This window comes from Cervus canadensis, chromosome 29 (genome assembly GCF_019320065.1).
Source record: "Cervus canadensis isolate Bull #8, Minnesota chromosome 29, ASM1932006v1, whole genome shotgun sequence".
Taxonomy (NCBI): domain Eukaryota; kingdom Metazoa; phylum Chordata; class Mammalia; order Artiodactyla; family Cervidae; genus Cervus; species Cervus canadensis.
This window is the reverse complement of record NC_057414.1, coordinates 40,478,164-40,502,716: the sequence shown is the minus strand read 5'-3', so window position 1 is coordinate 40,502,716 and position 24,553 is coordinate 40,478,164. Positions and strand designations below refer to the sequence as shown.

The 24,553-nt window shown below is 54.0% G+C and overlaps 1 protein-coding gene across 3 annotated transcripts; it reads left to right on the top strand.

The window, feature by feature from the left end:
* The first annotated feature begins 491 nt into the window (after positions 1–491).
* Positions 492–18,894, top strand: MAP4K2 (mitogen-activated protein kinase kinase kinase kinase 2). Of its 3 annotated transcripts, XR_006266376.1 has the most exons (34): positions 492–652; positions 802–859; positions 1,095–1,185; positions 1,272–1,336; positions 1,644–1,699; positions 2,026–2,073; positions 2,160–2,202; positions 2,589–2,661; positions 2,742–2,873; positions 2,948–3,010; positions 3,376–3,457; positions 3,549–3,656; positions 4,109–4,187; positions 4,484–4,542; positions 5,321–5,364; positions 5,445–5,483; positions 5,575–5,608; positions 5,711–5,816; positions 5,897–5,985; positions 6,061–6,102; positions 6,226–6,310; positions 6,404–6,483; positions 6,570–6,630; positions 6,734–6,851; positions 10,925–10,983; positions 11,107–11,210; positions 11,299–11,476; positions 12,230–12,298; positions 12,391–12,477; positions 12,721–12,791; positions 12,876–12,931; positions 17,725–17,769; positions 18,141–18,236; positions 18,653–18,894. XR_006266376.1 is itself a non-coding variant. In XM_043451601.1 (32 exons), the coding sequence occupies exons 1-32, from the start codon at positions 557–559 to the stop codon at positions 17,801–17,803; spliced, it is 2,454 nt and encodes an 817-aa protein (XP_043307536.1). In that variant the 5' UTR covers positions 492–556; the 3' UTR covers positions 17,804–17,986. The 3 variants fall into 3 exon arrangements, 2 of the variants coding, with proteins under 2 accessions (XP_043307536.1, XP_043307535.1); XM_043451601.1 differs by lacking the exons at positions 18,141–18,236; positions 18,653–18,894 and having other exon boundaries at positions 17,725–17,986; XM_043451600.1 differs by lacking the exons at positions 18,141–18,236; positions 18,653–18,894 and having other exon boundaries at positions 13,037–17,986.
* Positions 18,895–24,553: the final 5,659 nt, after the last annotated feature.

Below are 24,553 nucleotides of genomic sequence, written 5' to 3'. Positions count from 1 at the left end.
TTATTCCGACCCTCTGGGAACCTCCCCGAGGTCCAGCCTGTCTCGGGGGACCCTAGAGGAAATCTACAGGGGTTTGTTTGCGAGTGGGTGAGGGGAGCCTGATCTCTTCCTGTTTTGTACATAGATTTATTTTTCAGTTCCAAGGAAGATGAATACATTTTGTAAAAAAAAAAAAAAAAAATACTTGTCGGTGTTTCATCTGGGAATTTTGGGGTGGAGCGTCCCCTCTTTCTTCTGCCTTCTGGCCCTGCGGGCTTCAGGCTCCCCACTTGTAGAGCTCAAGGAACCAGTGGCTGACGGAAGAGCCTCCGCTCCGCCTGGGATCGGGGCTTCCCCTTGCCGCCGAGGGTCGGTCCCGCGGGCGCCTCCTCCCGGCCGGGCGGCGGGGCATCCCCGGCCTGGCCCCGCCCTGGGGCCCGGTCCCGCCCCCGCGGCCTCGGAGCCACCGGCGCCCGCCCCGGCGGTACTACCCCGCCCCGCCCGTCCCACCCCGCCCCGCCCCGCCCCGCGCCGCCCCGCGCCGGCTCCGCAGCTCGCGCCTGCCCGGCGCCGGGCCATGGCGCTGCTGCAGAACGTATCGCTGCAGGATCCACGGGACCGCTTCGAGCTGCTGCAGCGCGTGGGGGCCGGGACCTATGGCGACGTCTACAAGGTGCGCCGGGCGGCGGGCCGGGCGGGAGAGCGGAGAGCGGAGAGCGGGGATACGCGCTCTGCGTCTTGCTGCGGGAGCTGGCCCCCGGCCCCGCCTCCTCATCCCTCCTCACCCCCTCCTCATCCCTCCTCAACCCTCCGCCCCTGCAGGCCCGCGACACGGTCACGTCCGAACTGGCCGCGGTCAAAATAGTCAAGCTAGACCCAGGTGAGGGCCGGGAGCCAGGGCCTCAGCGCTGGAGGGAGGGCAGAGCGCGTCGCGGGCGGGCGCGGTGTGAGGGGCGGAGAGTTGACATTTCCAAGGTCCCCCTGAGAGGCAGGCCCCAGGAGGTACTGTCGGCTGGCACCTGTCTGGCCTGAAGAGAGGAGGCACTCTGTGCCCATTTTGCAGATGGGGGCACTGAGTTAAGGCGGCCCCCTTCATGATGCCTTGTGTTTCCCAGGGGAGGACATCAGCTCTCTTCAGCAGGAAATCACCATCCTGCGTGAGTGCCGCCACCCCAACGTGGTGGCCTACATTGGCAGCTACCTCAGGTGAGGCTGCTTCATCCCCTTGCCCGCCCCCAGGCAGCCCCCATGTGGCCCTGCCATGTGCCCACCCCAGCTCTGTGTCACCCCAGGAATGACCGCTTGTGGATCTGCATGGAGTTCTGCGGAGGGGGGTCCCTGCAGGAGATTTACCACGGTGAGGGCTAGGACTCCAGGCCCCAGAGGGCCACAGCCTTCTTCCCATCCCCCTACCCCAACATAGGGCAGGAGGAGAGCACTGAGGCCCTGCACTTGGGCCCCTCTCCACGTCTCACTGGCTGTGTGACCTTGAGAAAAATGCTGTCCTTCTCTGGGCTGTATACCCTACCCTATGTCGGGAGGGGATGTGGCCAACTCCCCTTTTGCCAGCAGTGCCTGCTGCTTCCCCTACACAGGGTGGAGCCTGGGTGGGTCAGCATATCACCCCCAGACTCCCAAGCCAGCCCTTACCCCTTCCATTGCAGCCACCGGGCCCCTGGAGGAGCGGCAGATTGCCTATGTCTGTCGGGAGGCACTGAAGGTAGCTGGGCCCGTAGGACTGCTCACACCCTCGTCCCCAGGAGCAGGGCAGGCAGCCCAGCAGGCCCCTGTGTGTGTTGGGGTGGGGTGGGGTGGGGTGGGGTGGGTGGAGTCCCTCAGGCTGAGCTGCCTGAGGGGCTGTGGGTCCTGGGGGGGAAGGGGCCCCAGCCCTATTGCCGGAAGCAGCCCATTTCCCTTTTGGCTCAGTCACTTCCTGTTTGGGGAGAGGGGTGGAGGAAGCTGCTTGGGTGGGGGGCCCCAGGCCTGGGGGGTCAGGAGAGGGGAGGTACACGGGACAGCTGCTCTCAGGGGCTCCTCTGTCCGCAGGGGCTGCATCACTTGCACTCTCAGGGGAAGATCCACAGAGACATCAAGGTAGGGGTCTGGCCAAGCGCATCGTGGGCGGGAGGAGGGGATTCTCGGGGGCACCAGACGGGATTCTCTCTCCTCCATTCCCACAGGGAGCCAATCTTCTCCTCACCCTCCAGGGAGATGTCAAGCTGGGTCAGTACCCTGGGGACACCATCAGGGTGAGGGTTCTGTGGGAGCTTCTGGAGTCTGGGAGCCTGCTTGTCCTCGGGCAAGTCGTTTTACCACTTGAGCCTTGGTTCCCCGTTTAGAATGTGGCACCGTTCTCCCTTCCTGCTGGAAAGTTGGATGTGGTTGGGTCTGTATGGAGTCTAACCCGGGACCGGGCACTGGGTCAGGGCTAGAAGGTGGTCGACCCCTCCCAGGAGGGAACCTGGCCTTGCCTCGTGCCTGTGGCCGCTGTGGCTGAGCCTGGGCCACCTGCTGTCGGAGCCCCGCCAGGTGCATCCTGAGCCTGTGCCCTGGCCGTGGGTGGGGAGTGGCAGCCTGAGGTGGGGTGAGAGCGGCTTTTCTCCCTGCAGCTGACTTCGGGGTGTCAGGTGAGCTGACAGCGTCTGTGGCCAAGAGGAGGTCTTTCATTGGGACTCCATACTGGTGAGGCTGCGCCTCTGGCTGAGGGGGTGGGGGCCGTGAGTGGAGGCCCCTGGCCATCTCATATGTGAGCTTGCCTCCAGGATGGCCCCAGAGGTGGCCGCCGTGGAGCGCAAAGGTGGCTACAATGAGCTGTGTGACGTCTGGGCCCTGGGCATCACCGCCATCGAGCTGGGCGAGCTGCAGCCGCCTCTCTTCCACCTACATCCCATGAGGTCAGCAGAACACTTGCCCCTGGCCTGGCCCAAGAGCCCTGTAACCCTTGACCTCTGACTTGTGGTCTCCACAGGGCCTTGATGCTCATGTCGAAGAGCAGCTTCCAGCCGCCAAAGCTGAGAGACAAGACTCGCTGGTAAGGGCCACATCCCCTGCTGGGGCCCCCCTTTCAGTCCAGCCCAATGCGGGTGGAGGAGCTGTCTGCCGGGTCCTTGTGCAGCCTTGAGGGTCTGCCCGTCCTGGGCCTCCACAGACCGTCTGCAGGAGTGGGGCCTGGGCCCTGCCTCCGCGCCGGGGACCTGTGTGGACAAGGAAGAAAGGCAGATGGCTGATGATGGACGCACTGCCATGTCGCAACAGCAGTGTTGCTCAGGCCAGCTGCCCGCGGCCTCAAGCTGGCTCCTTCCTGGGCAGGCTCAGCAGAATCCTCTGGGGTGGGGGCAGGATGCTCTGCTGAGGGCTAACCTGGGCCGTGATTGGGGGGACTCTTGTACCCACTAGGACCCAGAATTTCCATCACTTCCTCAAACTTGCCTTGACCAAGAATCCCAAGAAGAGACCGACGGCAGAGAAGCTTCTGCAGGTGGGAGGCAGGAGGGTGGAGCAGGGGGCCTGATGCTCAGAAGCAGGGACCGGAGGCCAGGGACCAAGCTGCGCCCCTCTCCATCCTCCAGCACCCCTTCACGACCCAGCAGCTGCCTCGGGCTCTCCTCACACAGCTGTTGGACAAGGCCAACGATCCCCACCTGGGAACCCCCTCTCCAGAAGACTGTGACCTGGAGGTAGGTGAGAGTCCCTGGGGACTGGGTCTTGGCCTGGTCTGTGGGTGAGGAATACAGAGGTGATACAGTCACGTCCCGTCAGCTTGTCTGTTTGCAGCACAGGGAGCTTTGGTCTGCTTGAGCCCACCCCTTAGGAATCGTCCCTGAGCCGGTTTGCCTCCTTTTCGCCCACTCCAATAGGTGCTTGCCCTTGGTCCTGTGAAGTTTAAGGGCCACCTTAACTGAAGGTCCTTAACTGAAGATCCTTAACTTAAGCCACCTTCTGTTTTCTCTGTGATCTTTGGCAAGTTCCTTTCTTCTCTGTGCTGGTTTTCTCACCTGTGAAAGGAAGGTGCATTTAATCTCAGAGCGTTATTGTGAATACAAACACATCAGTGTGTATAAAGCACCTCAAGGAATACCTAGTATGAGTTGAGTGTGCGCGTGTGTCCACCGTGTGTGTTCTCTTGTAGACTTATGACATATTTCCGGACACCATTCACTCCCGGGGGCAGCATGGCCCAGCCGAGAGAACCCCCTCGGAGATCCAGTGTGAGTCTGTTTTTGGGAGGGGGAGCTGTGGGTGGATTGGGGGGCTATGTATATGGATTTGGTGGGGGGCTGTGTGGATTGGGGGGCTATGTATGTAGATTTGGTGATGGAGGGCTGAGTGTGGACTTGGTGGGGGGCTTTGTGTTTGCCTTGTGGGGGGCTCAATGTATAGAGTTGGGAGAGTTGGCAGAGGGCTATCTGTGTGGAGTTGGTGGGGGGCTGTGTGTGGAGTTGGTATGAGTTTAGGGATCAGTCCTGAGTCTCTGGTCCCCTAACCCCTGGATCTGGGCCCCCAGTTCACCAGGTGAAATTCGGCGCCCCACGCAGGAAGGAAACAGACCCACTGAACGAGCCGGTGAGGGGCTGGCTGTGTGGCTGGGTGGTCCCTGGGGCAGGGCTAGGAGCTATGCGGGCAGCCAAGCATCTCAAATCCAGGAGCCTTGACACCGCAGCAGCCTGGCCCTTAGGCCTGGGAGAGCCGTTCTAACAGACCTGTCCGTGCAGGGACCGGGAGGGCTGGGGTATCATTCCTGGGGCAGGTTGTTTGGGACAGTTGGTGGAGAGTGGCAGAGAGCGATCATGCCTTTCTAAGATGTGGGCCTGGGACTTCCCTGGCGGTCCAGTGATTAGGCCTCCATGCTTCTGCTGCAGGGGGTGCGGGTTCTATCCCTGGTTGGGGAACTAAGATCCCACGTGCTCCATGCAGCATGGCCAAAAAACACACGTGGGCCTGTCACTCGTTGGAGGACCCCCCCCCCTCGCCCTGCCACCTCCTTCGGCACGTTCCTCTGCCTCAGTCGCTGTGACTGCTGGGCTGTCTGACTCACCGTCTCTGCTCTCTCGCTGTCTCTTGTTATCAGCATCTCTCTTCGCCCCCACAATCTCAGTCTCTCCGCGCCTGTCTCTCTCACGGTCTCCTTCTCTCTCACTCTTTGTGCTTGTCCCTCTTTCACAGTTTCTTTGTCTCTTGTTGTCTCTCTCCCAATTCTCTGGCCTGTTATCATCTCACTTTCCATCTGTCCGTCTGTCTGTCTGCCTTCTCTCTCTCTTCCCCCATCTTTCTAGTGCCCTCTCACGTTGCCTGTCTGTCTCTCTGCCTCCCTCCCGGCCTTTCTGATTTGGTTTCCCCACAGTGGGAAGAGGAGTGGACGCTGCTGGGGAAGGAAGAGCTGAGCGGGTGAGTGAGGGGGAAGGAAGCTGCAGGGGGGCAGGAGCAGGAGGCAGGCTGACCTCTGACCCCTCCCCATCCCTGCCCAGGAGCCTGCTGCAGTCAGTCCAGGAGGCCCTGGAGGAAAGGTGAGGGCCCGCAGCCCGGGGAGGTGTGGGGACCGGGCTCATGACCCCATTACACCTCACATCTCGTCTCCCTCCAATCTGTCCCCAACAGGAGCCTGACCATCCGGCCAGCCTTGGAACTCCAGGTTCAGAGTGGAGGGGAGCTGGGGGTGGGAGTGCTGCTGGCTGAGAGTAGGTTACAGGGTCACTTGCTAACAGCAGGCTGGGTCGCCTGACCCTCTCGCCAGGAGCTGGACTCCCCAGATGACACCATAGGAACCATCAAGAGGGCCCCGTTCTTGGGGTCATCTCCCACTGAGCCTCCAGCCGAGGACCTTCAACCCAGTCTCCCAGGTAAGCCCAGGTGTGGGGGAGCAGGAGGCCGGCCCAGGGGTGGTCTGGGACTGGAATTCACGGCCACCCTGTGCCTGCAGGAACTCCACCCCTACCGCACCCAGGCCCTGCCAGTCCTCCCCTGCTCCCCACCGCCTGGGCCACCATGAAGCACCGGGAAGATCCTGAGGTGAGGGGGTGCTGAAGCGGGGTGGGGGAGATGGGAGTCCACGGGTAAGACCCTGACTCCTTTCCTCCCTCCCAGAGGTCATCTTGCCATGGGCTCCCCCCGACCCCCAAGGTGCACGTAAGTGTTTGTCTCATAGCTCCGCCTCCCGGCCGCCTGCTGTCCTACCAGCTGTTGACTGCCCCCCCTCCACCGCCCCCACCGCCCCTCAACTTCCTCATCAGCCTCCTGCCTCCTCTCCAGATGGGCGCCTGCTTCTCCAAGGTCTTCAATGGTTGTCCCCTGCGGATCCATGCTGCTATCACCTGGATTCACCCTGTCACCCGGGGTAGGCAGGGATAGGGAGGAAGAAGGAGACTGGGAATCCCTGGCTTGGGCCAGGGGATGTGGCTGACCTCTGACCCCATACCCCAACCTGCAGACCAGTTCCTGGTGGTGGGAGCCGAGGAAGGTATCTATACCCTCAACCTGCATGAACTGCATGAGGATACACTGGAGAAGGTGAGGCCCGGCAGGCAGGGGAGGGCTGGGGGCTGGGGGAGCCTGGGGGGCTGACCCCTGTCCACCTGTCGCTCTGTGGCCTCCAGCTGATTTCGCACCGCTGCGCCTGGCTCTACTGCGTGAACAACGTGCTACTGTCCCTCTCAGGTACCTGAGGGGGGGGGGGCCACCCCCACCCGGCGGGCAGGGGGTGGGGCCAGCACTCTGCCCACCAGCTCTGATCCCTACTCCCTTCCACCTCCCTCCGCAGGGAAATCCACACACATCTGGGCCCACGACCTCCCAGGCCTGTTTGAGCAGCGGCGGCTACAGCAGCAGGTCCCCCTCTCCATCCCCACCAACCGCCTCACCCAGCGTATCATCCCCAGGTCAGCGACCCTGGGGGAACCTGGCCCTGCAGGATGGGAGCACCCGGGGAGACAGAGGGACAGAGCCAAGGCTGGAACATGGCCTTTCCTGGTCCTGAGACCGTTGGGATCTTAGTCATGTCACTTGGCCTCTCTCTGAGGCCCAGTTTCCTCGCTGGTCCATCCAGCTGGTAGCCTCCCCTCCCGCTGCCCCCAGGCCTGTTAGGAGGGAAGGAGACAGTGGATGTGAATGTCAGGTGAGCCCTTGGCGTCGAGGTGGGTAGGCTGTGGGGCAAATGTCTCCTGAGCACTGGGAAATGGCAGTTCTTAGGCTGGGCTTGGGGACAACAAGTCCCATGAGTCCTTAACACTCAGCTCTAGGGACTGAGGTGAGCCAGAGCTGGGAGGGGTGGGGAGGCCTCAGAGAGGCCAGGCGAGCTTGTGGGAGTTGACGGCATGTGGGGGTCTTCCAGGCAGATGCGTTAGAGAACAGCCTTCCAGCGAGGGAGAAGTACGTGTGAATTCTCCTAGGCGATCTGGGGAGGTAGAAGGTGTTTGGCCTGAGTGGGGGAGGGGGGCAGCCCAACGGGAAGCCGTCCAGGTGGTAGAGCCCTGCCCTTGATGCCAGGCTGGGATCTGGGCTTTGTCCAACTGGCAGTGGTACCAGGAGCATCTGAGTAGGATCCCTCTGTATGTTAGTCGGGACTCTTCCTGTTGCGGGTGATTTCACTCACTGGCTTCAGCACAAAGGGGAATTTAATGCCTCGGGTAGGCGTGGGGTCTGGTGCTTCCCTGGTGGCTCACAACAGTAAAGAAACCATCCGCTATTCAGAGACCCAGTTTCGATCCCTGAGTTGGGAAGATCCCCTGGAGAAGGAAATGCAACCCACTAAAGTATTCTTGCCTGGAGAATCCCACGGACATAGGAGCCTGGCGGGCTACCGTCCATGGGGCCACAAAGAGTCAGACAGGACTGAGCGACCAAGGACTGACATACAGCACTGACGGGAGCGGGGTCAGCTGCAGGCCCCGCTGGACCCAGGCTGCGGTGGCTCCCGTAGGCGTCTCCTGCACCTCCTGGCTCTGTTTTCCTCCTGTCACCGACATCCTCAAGTAGGCTTTCCTGTCCGGTGACAGCTAACTGCAGATCCACCCAGTGTTCCACTAGCTAATAAACCCGTGGAACTGGAACCTCTGTTTCCAAGTAATTCCCCCCACAGGCTGGGGCCAATTCTCACGGGCCTAGCTGAGGGCTGTGCCCACTTCTGGGCTGGTCACTGCAGCCACGAGATGAGGAGCCAGGGGCCAGGCAGGCCTGGTCACGTGCCCTCTCCTGGCGCTGGGGAGGGAGAGAGGGGCTTGTCTGGGCAGATGGACACAGGAGTGTCTGCCGACGGCTGTGGTGACAGCAGGAAGGATGAACGGAGCGGGAGACCGATGAGAGGGCCTGGAAAGGAGGCCAGTGTAGTGACCTGAGACGAGGGAGGGCAGTGGGAACTGGACGGGCCCGAGCAGTATTTAGGAAGTAGGGTTGACAGGATTTGGGGACTAATGAGACTGCGTGTGAGGGGAAGGGAAGGACTGGGAGACCCCCAGTGAGCAGACTGAGGTGTGCTTATGAGGTGGTGTGTGCGTGCTAAGTCTCTTCAGTCATGTCTGACTCTGTGCGCCCCTCTGGGCTGGAGCCTGCCGGGCTCCTCTGTCCACGGGTGGTAGAGGCCCCCATTCAGTCATCCAGCACCTGGTATGTGCCAGGCAGTCTCCTGGGCATGAGAACCTCCTGGGAACTAGAGACCCTTGTACTCTCAGACTCTGTCAAGAGGGACAGACAACAATGGACATGAGGAAGGAGTCAGTGCAGTGGTGACATGGAGGAGGGTCAGGAGGCGGTGTTCATCAGGGTGGTCAGGAAGGACGTCCCTGAGAGGGTGCTGTTTGAGCAAAGACTTGGAGGGGGTGATGGGGTGAGTCCTGAGAATATCTGGGGGGGTGGGGGGTGGGGGCTGGAGCCCAGGGGCCAGGCCTGCTTGTATGAGGAACAGCAAGGAATCAGGGGGTCCACGTGGAGGGAGTGAGAAGGGGCTGGCCTCAGAGGGCCCTGTCGCCACAGAGAGGCCTTTACCCCTGACTGAGTGTGCCCTGGCTGAGGTTCTCACAGGTCAGTCTGGCTGCTGCGCTGGGAGGAGGCTGGAGGAGATGCAGCCGGAAGCAGAGGCCTGTCAGGGGGCTGGTGGGACGCGATGGTGCCTTGGACCAGGGTGGTGGTGAAGGACAGAGGCAGTTAGATTCCAGTTTTATTTTCAAAGCCAGACCAACAGGATTTCCTGATGGAGTTGGTGGATGGGAGAGAAAGAGAGGAGTCAAGGATGACTCCAGGGTTTTGGCCTTGGCAACGGAAGGATGGAGCTGTCATCAGCTGCGGGTGGAGCAGAATTCAATGGTGTCACGTGGAGTTTGAAATGTACTAGACAGGCCTTAGCTCTTGTCGGGGAGTGGGGGGTGGCCCTGAGATCTGAGCGGGCAGGTGGGCTGTGGGCTTAGACATTGCCATGACCAGGTGGGTGGTGGAAGCCAATGGGGAGGGTGGGGGAGGCTGGGCTGTGGCTACACTCACTGGGGAGCTGAGGGTCCCAGGCCCTTCATGCAGCAGGCTTGCTCGAGGACCACGTTGGGAACCCAGTGGCCTCAGGGCTTCCTGAGATCAGTCCCAGGCCAACCTCTGCTTTGACCCAGGACCTGCAGGAAACAGGCCCAATACAGCCCCGAGACACAGGCAGCTGTGGGTGTGTGTTCGGGAAGTCACAGAGGAGATCTGGAATTGTTGGAGAAAAAAACAAAAAAAGAAATCTGCCTCTGTCCCATCTGAAGGCCAACTGGGAAGAGAGTGGAAGGAACAGGGGAAAGAGGAGCGAAGGCAGGGAGAGAGAAGGGCTGGCTTCCTCGGCGGGGCCCACGTCCCAGCAGAGGGTACAGACAGGCCCTGGATCACAGGGAGAGGTGGGTGGGCTGCTGACATGTTGCCCTGTTCCTCAGAGCAAGAAACGGGTTCGGAACGTCCCCTGAGGGCTTGGGGGACAGCAAGTGACCAGAGCAAGGACCTTGCTTCTCCCTCAGCACCAAAGGACGCCACCCACTGGCCACCCCGGGGAATAGCTTCAGCGGAAACAGGAGGGCAGGGCAATTGCTATTTTCTTGCGAGTCTCCATCTTCTCTGGCCAGCTTGCCCACCTGTGACATGTGGCATGGGGGGTGGGAACTGGCCCTGAGTGCCCTGGCTGAAGGAGGAGCTGGAGCCTGAATCAGCTCCCAGCCCTTCCACACCCTCATTTCTTCATTGACTTCTTCATTTTGGGCTTTCTGAATGGCTTAGTGGTAAAGAACCCGCCTGCCAATGCAGGAGATTCGGGTTCGATCCCTGGGTTGGCAAGATCCCTTGGAGGAGGAAGTGGCAACCCACTCCATTATTCTTACCTGGGAAATTCCATGGACAGAGAAGCCTGACCAGCTATATAATGGGGTCACAAAAGAGTTGGACATGACTTCGCAACTAAGCAACAACATTTGCATCCTTCCTTTCCTTAAAAAGGATTTTCAATGACCAAAAATAGGTGGGAAAGTATTAATAGGGGATGAGAAAAGCTAGCCTTCTGTGAGGGCACCTGCTGTGGCGGGCTCTGCTGCAAGCCCTCTGCTGAGTTAACTCATACAAACCTCACTGTGATCCTGCAAGGTGGGTTCCATGGTCACACACACCCCCACCCCACTCCCACCCCCAGCCCCCGTCTGCAGAGGAATCAGCTGAGGCACGGAGAAATGAAGTGCCTTGCCCCCCAGTCACGGTTAGAGGTAACTCTGTGAGCCAAACCCCTGGTCTGGATGTATGGGCTCCAGGCTGTCAAGTTGGATGCTGGAGCCACAGGCCCAGGATCACGTCCGCTTCTCAGTTACTCCAGCAAGTGGCTTGGCCTTCAGAGCCTCAGTCTGCCACCTGTGAGGCCGGGAAGGTGTTAGAACCCATCCTTAGGGCTCTGCGGGGGGGCGGGCCTTGCCCAGGATGGCGCCGGGGACACCTGCCCTGGTTGCTGTCCCCCCAGGCGATTTGCCCTGTCCAACAAGATTCCTGACACCAAAGGCTGCCTGCAGTGTCGTGTGGGTAAGAGCTGGGGGGGGCCGGCGGGACGAGGTAGGGGCGGGGTAGGGGGCGGGGCGGGGCGGGGCGGGGCTAGCAGGGCACAGGCGGGAACAGCCCCTGGGCCCACCGCCGCCTCCCCCGCAGTGCGTAACCCCCACACGGGCAGCACCTTCCTGCTGGCCGCGCTCCCCGCCAGCCTGCTCCTGTTGCAGTGGTACGAGCCGTTGCAGAAGTTCCTGCTGCTGAAGGTGCGGGGCCGGTGGGGGGACCCCCCAGGCGGGCGGCAGGGGGGTCTGGGGGAGGAAATGAAGACCTGAGCGCCGCTGCTGCCCCCAGAACTTCTCCAGCCCCTTGCCCAGCCCAGCAGGGATGCTGGAGCCGCTGGTACTGGATGGGAAGGAGCTACCGCAGGTGTGTGTGGGGGCCGAGGGCCCTGAGGGGCCCGGCTGCCGCGTCCTGTTCCACGTCCTACCGCTGGAGGCTGGCCTGATGCCGGACATCCTCATCCCACCCGGTGAGCTGGAGGGCCAGGCTCTGTGTGAATGAGTGTGTGTGCGCGCAGGTGATTTGTATACATAGAGAGTGCCCCACGGTTTACAGCTCCATGGAGATCTTGGGGACCCTGAAGCTCCCAGCTTCCCATCAGCCAGGTCTCCCCATAGAAGATGTCACTAGACCAAAGGGCTCAGCAGCTAAGACGACCTGACGACCCCGTGGGGGCTGCAGGGACAGCCAAGCTGGGGAAGGCAGGACCCAGAGGCCTTCATTCTGAGCAAGGAAGCAGGATCCTGGGTGCTGAGGCAGCTCAGGGAGTGAGGGGAATGGCGGTGGGTGAAGGAAGGGGAAGGCACCCTGGACCATACGGTGCCCAAACTCCCAGACAGGGGTCTCATGAGATTTCACTCTTGATTCTCACAATGGCCCTGCGAGGTAGGCATGCCTGGGTTACAGTTAAGGAACCTGAAGCTCAGAGATCCAAGGTCACATAGTGACTGAGTCTTGAAGCTTGGCTCCCCTGACTCTGGGGTCCCTGCTCTCCCGTGGCTCCCTGGGGTTCAGCCCGGCTCCCTGTGAGCCTACGGATGGGTCACTTTGGCACCAAGCCTCAGTTCCCCAGCTGTGCAGTGAGTTCCGGCGCCATGATGCCCCCGGGATGCTCTTGTGGTGAAGGCTGCCTAACAACCCGCCCCCCGCCCCATGTCATCCTCTTGGGGCCAGAGCGGGGCTGGTGGCTCAGCCAGGCCGTGTCTCCCTTCTCTAACTGCAGAGGGGTTCCCAGGCTCGGCCCAGCAGGTGATCCAGGTGGACAGGGACACAGTCCTGGTCTGCTTTGACCGTGAGTGTTCCTGGGATCAGGGCCAGGGTGTTGGAGGGGGTGGTGAGGGAGCCCCCCCACCCATCAGCACCCCTCACCCCGCCACTGTGCAGGCTGCGTGAGGATCGTCAACCTGCTGGGCGAGCCCACAGCCACGCTGGCGCCCGTGCTGACCTTTGACTTCCCCATTGAGACTGTGGGTGAGTGAACCGGACGCTGGGGGGTGGGGATGGGTGCAGAAGATGCCAGCCTGGAGCACATGATGTGGCCCTGGGGCTCGGGGCTGGCAGCAGAACAAGGAGGCAGGTCCCCCAGCCCCTCTTGAGAGCCATCCTGGCCACCTGTAGTCTGGTCTGCGACCCAGTCTTGGGCCCGGGGTGTAGCTGGGGGAACCAGTGGCCCCCGGGCAGGCAGGGGGCTGATGGTGGCCTGGCCCTTCCCAGTGTGCCTGCAGGACAGCGTGCTGGCCTTCTGGAGCCATGGGATGCAGGGCCGCAGCCTGGACACCAATGAGGTGAGGGGGACTCGGGAACCTAGGCCTTCCCACCTTCTAGGAGAGGATGCGCTGGTGTGGCCTCAGTGCCCCATTTCTTCCCAGGTGACCCAGGAGATCACAGATGAGACGAGAATCTTCCGAGTGCTCGGTGCCCACAGGTAGGACATGGTGCCCGGCCTCCCCATCAGTCACCCCCCACATACACAGCTGGTGGTGCCATGTGCCTTCCCACCTTGCTCACCTCCATTCTCCCTCCCCTCCAGAGACATCATCCTTGAGAGCATTCCCACCGACAAGCCCGGGGCTCACAGCAACCTCTACATTCTCACAGGCCACCAGAGCAGTTACTGAGCAAGTCACCTAGCTGGCTTGGCCAGGGGCGCCCCCGCCTGCCCCACACAGCAATTCTTTCAGGCAGGGGGGCCCCTCCGAGATCAGAGGAGCTCAGGCCCTGGTTCTGCTGGTTTGAAAGGGCAGAAATCCTGAGAAGAGTCTGGGGGCTGGGGAAGGGAGGGGCCCGCAGCCCATACCTCCGCAATAACTGGACCAGAAGCTGCTGTCATATCCCCCTCCCAAGCGGGCAGCTGGTCCTCAGAGCGCTGTGGCAGGGCCCTGAGCAGTTTGGGGGCAGCCCGGGGCTATCCATTCCATTTTGTTCCACTTTTCCTTTCCACTCATCCTGCCAAGAGCCTGCCCCTGCGCTCCATCCTGGGGAACATGGTATTTAAAAGAGAGACTATATTGGCATTAAAGCTGGTTTGATTTTATTCCACTGCTCCCTCTGGGTCAGGGGACGCTGAGCCCACTGCCTCATTTCCCACCACATCTCCCTCCAGCACATCTTTCTTGGCACCAGGGGCTGTGGATGAAACATGGAAGGGGGGCCACCAGTGTTCTGGTGACTCTCTCATGTGGAGCCAGGCAGAGGTGAAGGGGAGGCCTCGGCCCCTCGTGAGAGCTCAGGGTCACTGTGTCTTCCTGGGCTCCCCTGCTCAGGATGAGCCCCCCGCCCCGGCCCTGCCTTGCAGTGTGAGGTCTCCTTTGTGGCCCAGGAGTTATGCTGATGGGGTGGGGGGAGGCCCCGAACAACGGATTCATCTAGAGGACCCCTGTCCCAGGTGGGGGCCCGCCAGGTAGCCTGTGGAAGGGCCCAGAAGGGGCCAGCCCAGGGCTGCTCTACCCAGCCCCAGGGAGGCTGCAGCCTGTGGAGACAGCTTGTCATGACCTGCATCCCGCGCCCAGGCCTGGGGCTGCCTCCCACCTGCTGTCTGCTCTGTCAGGCTGGGATTACTAAACACGGGCGTGCTCATCAAGCTAGGCTCTGGGACAATTAGCCTGTGTCCATTTAACAAGAGTTCCTGGGCTCCCAGAGGGATTCCCTACCCCGATGTGGGCCAGCCCCCAGTGAGGGCAGCTGTCCTTGCTGGAGCCTGCATCTCGAGGGCACATCCATCCACCTGTTGCCGACTTTGGGCTTTCCATGGTCATTCTCCCATGTGTCCCTCTTAGTGCTGTACCCCCAGGCCAGGGAGCCCCGAGTGGTCCCAGACACTAACCAGGCTGCCCTTGAGCAGAGTCTTTGGGTAGGTGAGGCAGGACCAAGGTTACAGAGGGCGGGGAGGTCTGGGGCTAGGGGAGGAGCCTGAGCAAAGGTCCAAGGTCAGTTTGGCCCTGTCGCCTTCCTTCTGATGTTCAAGTGCTGGATGAGAACTCTGCAACTGTGGGCCCTTGGTAAATATTTGATAAATGAATGAAGTGCTGAGTGGGTGGGCAGATGGCAGCCCCATCCCTAGTGCTTCTGGCAGGGGACCCTGAGCCATCTCGTGTTGGTCACATTATCCCCTTGTCCACCCTCCTGCAGAGGTTTGACTGCTCTCTTAGGGACAAGGGAGGGTTTCTCAACTGAAATGGGGGCTCAGATCAGGAGCAGAGGCAGAGCTCCTGTGTTCGACCTGAAACCCAAAGGAAGGCAAGAGGCACCTTCCAGGTTCTGAAGGTTTGTCTGCACCCACTCAGGGGGCATTCGATGGGCCAGGTGGAGGAGATGACAGGAATATGATTCCTAACTTCCGTTTTTCCAGATTTCTTGGCAGAGGTGCAGGATTGAGGAGTGCCAGGGTTGGGGAGGTGAGCTTCCGCTCAGTGGACACAGACCCCAACCTTTGACGCCCAGGTACCCCGGGAGGACTTTCAGCCCAGAGCAGCAGGCAGCAGACAGTGCCACCTTGTGGCTGGCCGGTCCCCCAACACACTAAAGCAGTTGGGGGGTGGTCAGACTGTAAAGTGTCAAAAGCAGGGGGCCTGGGAAAAGCAGGGACCTTTGATAAAATATTTGCTGCCAGCAAAGGCTGGCTGCCAGCCAAAGAAAGGTCAAGAAGCCAGGGAATATGCACTGAAAGATCAAAATTGTTATTTTATCAGTGTTTTTTAATAGATAACCCTTGGCCATGGTACATAGATTTTTTTTTTTTTTTTGTGGGGGAGCATACCAGGTGACCTGTGGAACTCACCCCCGCTGCCCCTGCCCCAGACCAGGGACTGCTGAGTCTTAACCACTGGACCACCAGGGAAGTCCCACAATTAAAAAAAAAAACAAAAACTAGATAACAATGACAAGTCTCTTATCCAGGTCCCAGTTACTTATGAACTCTCTGGAAGTACTCATGCATGTTTAAGCAGTTCAGCATGCATTAGTCTTTCCCCTTTCTTACATGGTGATATATTCCACACAGTGGAATATATCTTGCCCTTTAAAATCTGTCCTGGAGAGTTGGAGAGAATTCCCTGGCAGTCCAGTGGTTAAAACTCTGTGTTTTCACTGCTTGGGGCCCAGGTTTGATCCCGGGTTTGGGAACTAAGATCCCATAAGCTGTGGCCAAAAAAAAAAAATCTGTCCTGGAGAACTTTCCATGATCAGTGCCTCCACCTTTGTTCTTTTATAGCTCATGATGTTCCACTGTATGGGTTTCCCATAACTAATGTGAATTAACCATAGTTAGATCCTATTGATGGAAATTTCAGCTGTTTCTATTAGTGTGATACTACAAATGATGCAGCAATAAATACTCCTAAGCCAGTGCCACTCTGTACATACTCAAGTGCCCCATAGGATAAATTCCTGGAAGTGGCCTTGCTGGGTCAGAACTGGCTTTGTCCTTGTGACAGCTACTGTCATATTGCCCTCCCTGGGCAGAAGCCACTGGGATGGGTCAGATCAGCCTCTCTAAGCCATCCTGTGGGTAAGTGGAAGAGGCAAGTCACCCCAGGGTGTTTGGGTAGCTGGCCCATACCCCGAGTCAAGTGAGGGTCAGGGTGAGAGGTAACAACCAGATGTGTGCTTCAGGACAGCAGGGCATCTGCTGTGCTCACGGTGGCATGTCCAGTCACTGCTTGGTACTCAGAAGGCTTTTTGAGTGAAGGAATGAACGTGACATTCTGACAAGGAGGCCCTGCAGTTGGGTCCCTGGACTGGGTGAGCTTGCTGGGCTGTATTTTCCCTAGGCAGACCGTATCCTGTATTGACCTGCAGGGTGTAGGGAGAATTGGAAGTATTGTAATACACATAATCCAACAAGACAGATGAATCATAGAGATATAATGTAAAGTGAAAACAGCAAATTGCATAAAATGACACACAGCATGCTGGCAAAAATAAGCAAAACTAAACCATCTATTAAAGAATCCACCTGCAATGCAGGAGATGTGAGTTTGATCCCTTGGTTGAGAAGATTCCCTGGAAGAGGGCATGGCAACCCACTCCAGTATTATTGCCTGGAAAACCCCATGGACAGAGGAGCCTGGCGGGCTACGGTCCATGGAGTCACAAAAGAGTTGGACAGGACTGAAGCCGCTGAGTACACACACATGATCAGACGCTTAGGAGATCAGGGGAAGAAAAGCACAAAATTCAAACGGCGGTCCCTGTGAGGGGAGTGGGACTGGGGTAAGGAAGGACCTCAGGAATTTGCGAAGGTAATATCTTGGTTCTTAGGCTAGCTGGGGTGGGGTTCATGGACATTCAATTTATAGCTCAGTTCCTAACACACGTGAGGTTCCGCATACTTTTTGTATGTATCAAATACTATGTAAGGGACTTCCCTGTGGTCCAGTGAATCCATGCTACCACTGCAGGGGGCGAGTTCCATTCCTGGTCAGGGAACTAAGATCCCCCATGCCACGTCACAGGCTTCCCTGGTAGCTCAGCTGGTAAAGAATCCGCCTGCAATGCAGGACACTCCAGTTCAATTCCTAGGTCAGAAAGATCCCCTGGAGAAGGGAGAGGCTACCCACTCCACTCTTCTTGGGCTTCCCTGGTGGCTCAGATGGTAAAGAATCTGCCTGCAATGCAGGAGACCTGGGTTCGATCCCTGGGTTGGGAAGATCTCCTGGAGGAGGGCATGGCAACCCACTCCAGTATTCTTGCCTGGAAAATCCCCATGGACAGAGGAGCCTGGTGGGCTAGAGTGTATGGGGTTGCAAAGAGTCGGACACGACTGAGTGACCAAGCACAGCACATGCCATGTCATAAATCCAGAAGAAAAAAAAACTATGTAAGAAAACATAAGTTTAAATATTTTAAGGCAAGCACTCAAAAAACTCAGCAATGGCTTAGAAAACAAAACCAAAAAGCCAACATTTCCTAGACGATGAAATCAAGTGGAGATAATGAAACCAATGTTCTGTGACAAACTATGGGCAGGTCCCCTTCTGCTGTAGCTGCTTTCTTCTGTTGCTTCTTTTAAAACAGCTTTATTGAGGTATAATCGGCAATGAACTGCATATATTAAAAATGTACTGTTTAATGACTCTCACACACATATACCTGTGAAGCCACTATTGCAATCAAGATAAATGTTTCCATCGCCCCAAAAGCTTCCTCTTGGTAATCAGGCCCTCCTGTTCCTCCTTGCCTCCCCAGCCCCAAGTAACCACTGATCTGTTTTGTCACTAGGCATGAATTTGCATATTTCAGAATTTATGTAAATACAAACGTATGGTATGTACTCTTTTTATTTGGCTTCTTTCACTAAGCATCATTAGTTTCAGATTTATCCATGTTGTTTCATATATTAATGGTCATTCTTTTTATTGCCAAGTAGTATTCCATTGGATGGATGTTCCACAGTTTGTTTAGCTAATTGCCTGTTGATATACATTTGGGCTGTTTCCAGCTTTGGACTATTTATTGCAAATAAAGTTGCTATGAACATTCACATACATGTCTTTGTGTGGATATAAACTTCCATTTCTCTTGGGTAAATGATTTTGAGTGGAAGGGCTGGGTCATGGGGTATGTGTTGTTTCACTTTAAAAACTTTTTTTGTTCAATTCTGATTTTTAAAAAAAAATCTTGTTTCACTTTTTAAGAAAATGCCAAGCTGTTTTGCAAAGTTGTTGGACCATCTGCATTCCAACCAGCTGTGCAGGAGAGTTCTAGTTCCTCCAGGTCTTCGTTAACACTTGGTATTGTCCGTCTTGTTTAATTTTAGCCACTCAAATGGGTGTGTGGTAGTATCTCATAGTGGTTTTAACTTGTATTTCCCTCATGACTAATGATGTTGAGCATCTTTTCCTATGTTTATTTACCATATAGAGACACACCTCAGAGATAGTATGGGTTCAGTCCCAGGTCACTGCAATAAAGGGAGTCCTGTGAATTTTTTGGTTATAAAGAACATATGACAATTATATTTATACTATACCAAGTCTATTAAGTGTGCAACAGCATTATGTCTTTAATGTACATACCTTAATTTAAAAATATTTTATTGCTAAAAAATGCTAATCATCATCTGAACCTTCAGCAAATGATATCTTTTTGCTGGCTGAAGGTTTGAAATATTGTGAGAACTACCAACATGTGATGTTCCCTTCTCCAGGGGATCTTCCCCACCCCGGGCTTGAACCCAGGCCTCCCACATCGCAGGTGGATTCTTTACCAGCTGAGCCACCGGATAAGCCCTCAACGTGTAATGGAGAGATACAAAGGAGACAAACGCTTCTGGAAAAATGGCACCGATGGACTTGCCTTACACAGGGTTGCTACAAACCTTCAATTTGTAAACACAGTCTGCAAAGTACAATAAAATGAAGTGCAATAAAGCGAGGACTGCCAGTATAATGTGTGTGTTCAGTCACTCAGCTGTGTCCCACTCTTTGCGGCCCCATGGACTGTAGCCCACCAGGCTCCTCTGTCCATGGGATTCTCCAGGCAAGAAGCCTGGAGCTGGTTGTCATCTCCTTCTCCAGGGGATCGTTTCAACCCCGGGATGGAACACGTGTCTCCTATGTCTCCTACATTGGCAGGAGGATTCTTTACTACTCATGCCACCCAGGAAGCCCGCCGGTATACATATTCCTTGGCAAAGTGTCTATTCAAATCTTTTGCTTTTAAAAATAGGGTTGTCGGACTTCCCTGGTGGCTCAGTGGATAAGAATCCACCTGCCAATGAAGGGAACATGGGTTCCATCCCTGGTCCAGGAAGATTCCACATGGTGCGGAGCAACTAAGCCCTTATATGACATCTAATGAGCCCGTGTGCCACGACCACTGAAGCTCATTCCCACAAGAGAAGAAACTGCAATGAGAAGTCCAAGCACTGCAACGAATAGTCGTCCCTGCTCACTGCAACTAGCGAAAGCCGGCTCACAGCAACGAAGACCCAGCATAGCCACAAATAAATATTTTTAAAAATAGAATTAAAATTCCAGCTTTGACATACAAATGACATAAAACATATTGAAAGGTTAAAGTGTATCATGTGATGATTTGATACACATATATTGTGAAATGATTACAACAGTAAGTTTAGTTAACACCACATGAGTTGTCTGTTTTCTTACTGCCGAGTTTTGAGAGTATGGATAAAAGTCCTTTACCAGATATGTGATTTGTATATAGCTATCTTGCTATTATTTCTAATTTGTACCCAATTCACAAATTCCAATACCTATCAATCCCTTGTTCAAATTAATACCTTTAATAGGAAGGTGTAAATATACATGGTTTTCCAGGAAAAAATTATGAAAAGTACTTGGTGCATCATGTGTGCTCACTCGCTGGTAGACATTCCTAATTTGGGCAATGAAATCATGTGTGAGGCTCTGCAAAGGCTGGACATGGTGGGGGAAGAGAGGGGTCAGAAACATCCCATGGATTTGCTCCCTCCAAGCTCAACTAGCTCCACGATACTGCTTCTCAATCTTGCCAGGGGCTTGGAGTTTCTGAACTATCAAATTAGAATGAAATGATGCCAGGGATTCGCAGGGTGTCAAAACTTCTTTTTGGCTGCACTGCATCACATGCAGGATCTTAGACCCCTGCTGCTGCTGCTAAGTCACATTAGTCGTGTCCAACTCTGTGCGACCCCATAGATGGCAGCCCACCAGGCTCCCCCGTCCCTGAGATTCTCCAGGCAAGAACACTGGAGTGGGTTGCCATTTCCTTCTCCAGTGTGTGAAAGTAAAAAGTAAAAGTGAAGTCGTTCAGTCATGTCTGACTCTTAGCGACCCCATGAACTGCAGCCTACCAGGCTTCTCCGTCTATGGGATTTTCTAGGCAAGAGTACTGGAGTGGGGTGCCATTGCCTTCTCCACTTAGACCCCTGACTAGGAATCAAATCCGTGCCCCCTGCAGTGGATGTGCAGAGTCTTAACCACTGGGCCACCAGAGAAGTCCTAAAACTTATTCTTTACTTTCTGACACTGATTGTCTGACACAATTGGATGTTCCACAGTTCAGTTCAGATATGAACTACCCCGAGTTGGTGAAGATCCCACACGTTAAGGGGTTCAACCACAAGACCTGGGCCTCCAGGCTACCCACACCTCTGACCAACTTTGCTACAAATTTGGTAGTTCCCACAGCCCACTTCAGGTTCAATAAGTTGCTAGAATGACACAAAGAACTCAGGAAAGTGCAGTATATATGACTGCTGCATTACTTTAAAGGCTACATTTAAATGAAGAGCTAGAAAAAGAGATGCATTGGGCAGCAAGGTCTGGACGAGTCCTGAGGTCAGGAGCCTCACCCTGATGCGTGCAATCAGGGTGCATCACCCTCCTGTTACATTCGTATGTTCACCAACCTGGAAGTTCTCCAAACTTCGTTGTTTAGAGTATTTATTGAGGCTTTATTACATAGGTGTGATTGAATAAATCACCAGTCATGTGATTGAGTGCAATCTCCAGCCTCTCTCCCCCGCCCAGAGGTGGAGTGTAGGGCTGAAAATTGGTTGGTTTTTCTGGTGACCAGTGACCATCCTGAAGCTCACTCAGGGACCTCAGAGCTGGCAGTGAGTCTCCCTGTTAGCATAAATCCGGCTACGGGTCCAAAGGGCCTCATTATGAATAATGAAAGACACTCCCAGCACTCAGGAAATCCCAAGGGTTTCTGGAGCTCTTTACCAGGATCTGGGGACAAAGACCAGATAGATGTGTTGCTGTTTTCATTATACTGCACCCTGGTTTAAAATCAGGAGGCATCTGTGTATAATTCTTGACCCCACAGCTCAGGAGACAGTCCATTAATACCAACCACCACGCCTCCAATCTCATTCTATCAGTGCAGTGCCCTCTACAGTAGCACTAATGTCCATATGCTACAGACAAAGAAGCTGAGATGCATAGACAATAAATGACTTCCCTAGTTGCCAGCTGGTAGGTGGCTGGCCTGGGTCTGTAGGACTCCAACTTGCCTCAACACTGGGGAGTCTGTTCCATGGTCCTCAGCCAGAAAGCGGCATGGCCAACATTCCAATCCAGTTCTGCCAAATAGGAGTCTTGGACTGAGAGACTACACTGGTTAAGTTGTGTGACCTTGGGGTAGTTATTTAACCTCACTGTGCCTGGGTTTTCTCATCTATAAGTAACAGATAATACCCATCTCTGAAGGTGGTTGTGAAGATGAAATTAGCTACTACAAGGGAAAGAAGTCAGAACAGATCAGGAAGTAGCCAACATCCAAACTCAATTTTAACTATTCATCTGTCCTTAGAACACTTACAAAAATTGATCATATACTTGACCACAAATGAAACTGTATTTTTTAAGATTAGAGATTTTAAGACCATATTCTGAAGAATCTAAAAAATATATAAACTAGTAAAAGGACAACCAAAATATTTTAACTTGGTAATTTTTTAAAAAACACTCTCACAAAAATCCTAAAGGAAATGACTAGAAGGCAGTGACAATGACTACCCCATGAGAGTCACAACTGCAGCCTTTACCATTATTAGTACAGTAGTATCATTAACAGTAATAGTACATTTTTGTGTGTGTGTTAGTCTCTCTCCTTTGCTAGACCATGATTTTCTGGAAGCAGGGGCTGAATTTTATTCAGGGTCATACCTGTCAAGCTGTTTTATATCTAGTAGTTGCTCAAACATCCAAAGATTCTTTTCTCCCCTCCTCCCTAGAATTTGTTGTATTTACTCGTAATGTTTCCTTATTTTTCAGATAATTTAAACATTTCTATTTTTCCTTTTATGTCCACAATATTAACTTCATTTTTATTAGTTACACTTGCTCAGTATAAAAAGTTAAACGTAATACATAGAAATAGGAGAAAAAGTAAAAATTACCTAAGATCCCACTAACAGTGGAAATTTGGTGATTGTCCTGTCAATGCATTTTTTTGTTTCGCAGCATGGCTTGTGAGATTTTAGTTCCCTGACCAGTGATCAAACTTGGGCCCCTGGCAGTGAAAGCGGCAAGTCCTAACCACTGGGCCATATGGAACTACCTCAATGCATTTCTTTATATCTATACAGTTGTATAGGAGCAGGCAATGGCAACCCACTCCAGTACTCTCGCCTGGAAAATCCCATGGACGGAGAAGCCTGGTAGGCTGCAGTCCATGGGGTCGCTGAGAGTTGGACACAACTGAGTGACTTCACTTTCACTTTTCCTTTCATGCATTGGAGAAGGAAATGGCAACCCACTCCAGTGTTCTTGCCTGGAGAATCCCAGGGACGGGGGAGCCTGGTGGGCTGCCGTCGATGGGGTCGCACAGAGTCGGACACGACTCAAGCGACTTAGCAGCAGCAGCAGCAGCATACAGTTGTATGTTTGCAAATGCTTTTGAACTGTGGTGTTAGAGAAGACTCTTGAGAGTCCCTTGGACCGCAAGGAGATCAAACTCGTCAATCCTAATGGAAATCAGCCCTGAATATTCATTGGAAGGACTGATGCTGAAGCTCCAATACTTTGGTCACTTGATGTGAAAAACTGACTCATTAGAAAAGACCTTGATGCAGTGAATGATTGAAGGCAGGAGGAGAAGGGGACAACAGAGGATGAGATACTTGGATGGCATCACTAGCTTGGACATGAGCTTGAGCAAGCTCTGGGAGTTGGGGATGGCCAGGGAAGCCTGGCGTACTGTTTGGGGTCACAGACACGACTGAGCGACTGAACTGAACTGAAATGGGATCACATCATATATTTTTTAAAAACATGAAAAATATTCTAAAAATATGTTGGGTTCTTAGAATGTATTGGATAACTTTCAAGTACCCATCTCCCTCTTCAGTGTCTTAACTGATGACTTGTATATCCTCTGTGGCTTTCTCCATACTCATATAATCATACGCATACACATGCATGGACTTTGTTTTACAAAAATAAGATCATGTAATAGCTATTTCTCTGCTTCTTTTCTTATTCAATAACAATATAGCACAGAAGTCCCTCCAGATCAGTAGGTATGGATTATCTCCTTTTCAAGGCTGCCTACTGATCCAGGTTATGGATCATCTACTTCATTTAACAAAGCACATGTTGATGGTAGTTTTGTTTCCAGGTTTCTGCAGTTACAAACAAGACTGCGGTCAATGCAATAGAAGACTTTGAACACATTACATTATGTAACCACATGCCTTGTGTAGGGGCAGATTCCCAGGAGTGGGATTACCACATTGAACATGTTTTTTATTTTTCTCTGAAAGGGGTACAAAATTTTTTTTAAGCCACACCATGCAGGATTTTAGTTCCCCAACCAGTGCCCCCATGCGTTGGGAGTGCAAAGTCTTATGCACTGGACCACCAAGGAAGTCTTGAGAGGTACAATTTTAATAGATAATAGAATGCTTTTCAAAAAAGAATTCAAAGTAGTAACTTAGCTTTTTTTTTTCCTGATTGTTGACAATGTCTCATATCACCTTTAATTTGCATTTCATCCTTAGGAGGTTGGTACTTTTCATGTTTTTTTGGCTATTTGGATTAGATCTTCTGAGACTTGTTTATTCAGTCTTTGCTCATCTTCTGTTGTTTTTCACTTTTAAATTATTTTTAAGACTTCTTTGCATATTACAGATATTAGCTCTTTATCATATGTATGGCAAGTATACTTTCCTAATGTATTATTGTCTGTTGACTTTTATCATAGGTTCCTCTGGTAATTAACTTTTTTTGTTTTCTGTCTTCATAAAGTCTCTAACCCTAGATGACTCCGATAATATCCTAAATTGTATTGTGTCTGTTTTATTCTTTAAATTTAGGACTCTATATACCGTTTACTAGCTAAATCTTTTCCTTACTGAATTGAAACACCACCTTTTTGGTTAGATTCTATCCTATTGAACTAATCTGTCTTTCCTACAACAATACCACATTGTTTCATTAGTGTGTCTTTTGTATTCTATTATTTGGAAAGGCAAGCTCCTCAACCTCGTTTACAAATTTCCCCACTATTTTCAGTTATTTTATTTGACTTAAAAGATGATCTAATCAATCTCAACTTCGCTGGGATTATAATCAAAACGCACGGTATATGCAAA

Excerpts from the sequence above, each read along its gene's own strand:
- MAP4K2 (XM_043451600.1), top strand. The coding sequence starts at position 557 with ATGGCGCTGCTGCAGAACGTATCGCTGCAGGATCCACGGGACCGCTTC. Across the intron at positions 1,700-2,025 it reads TCTGTCGGGAGGCACTGAAG|GGGCTGCATCACTTGCACTC; the intron begins GTAGCTGGGCCC and ends CTCTGTCCGCAG. Across the intron at positions 6,484-6,569 it reads ATGAGGATACACTGGAGAAG|CTGATTTCGCACCGCTGCGC; the intron begins GTGAGGCCCGGC and ends TGTGGCCTCCAG.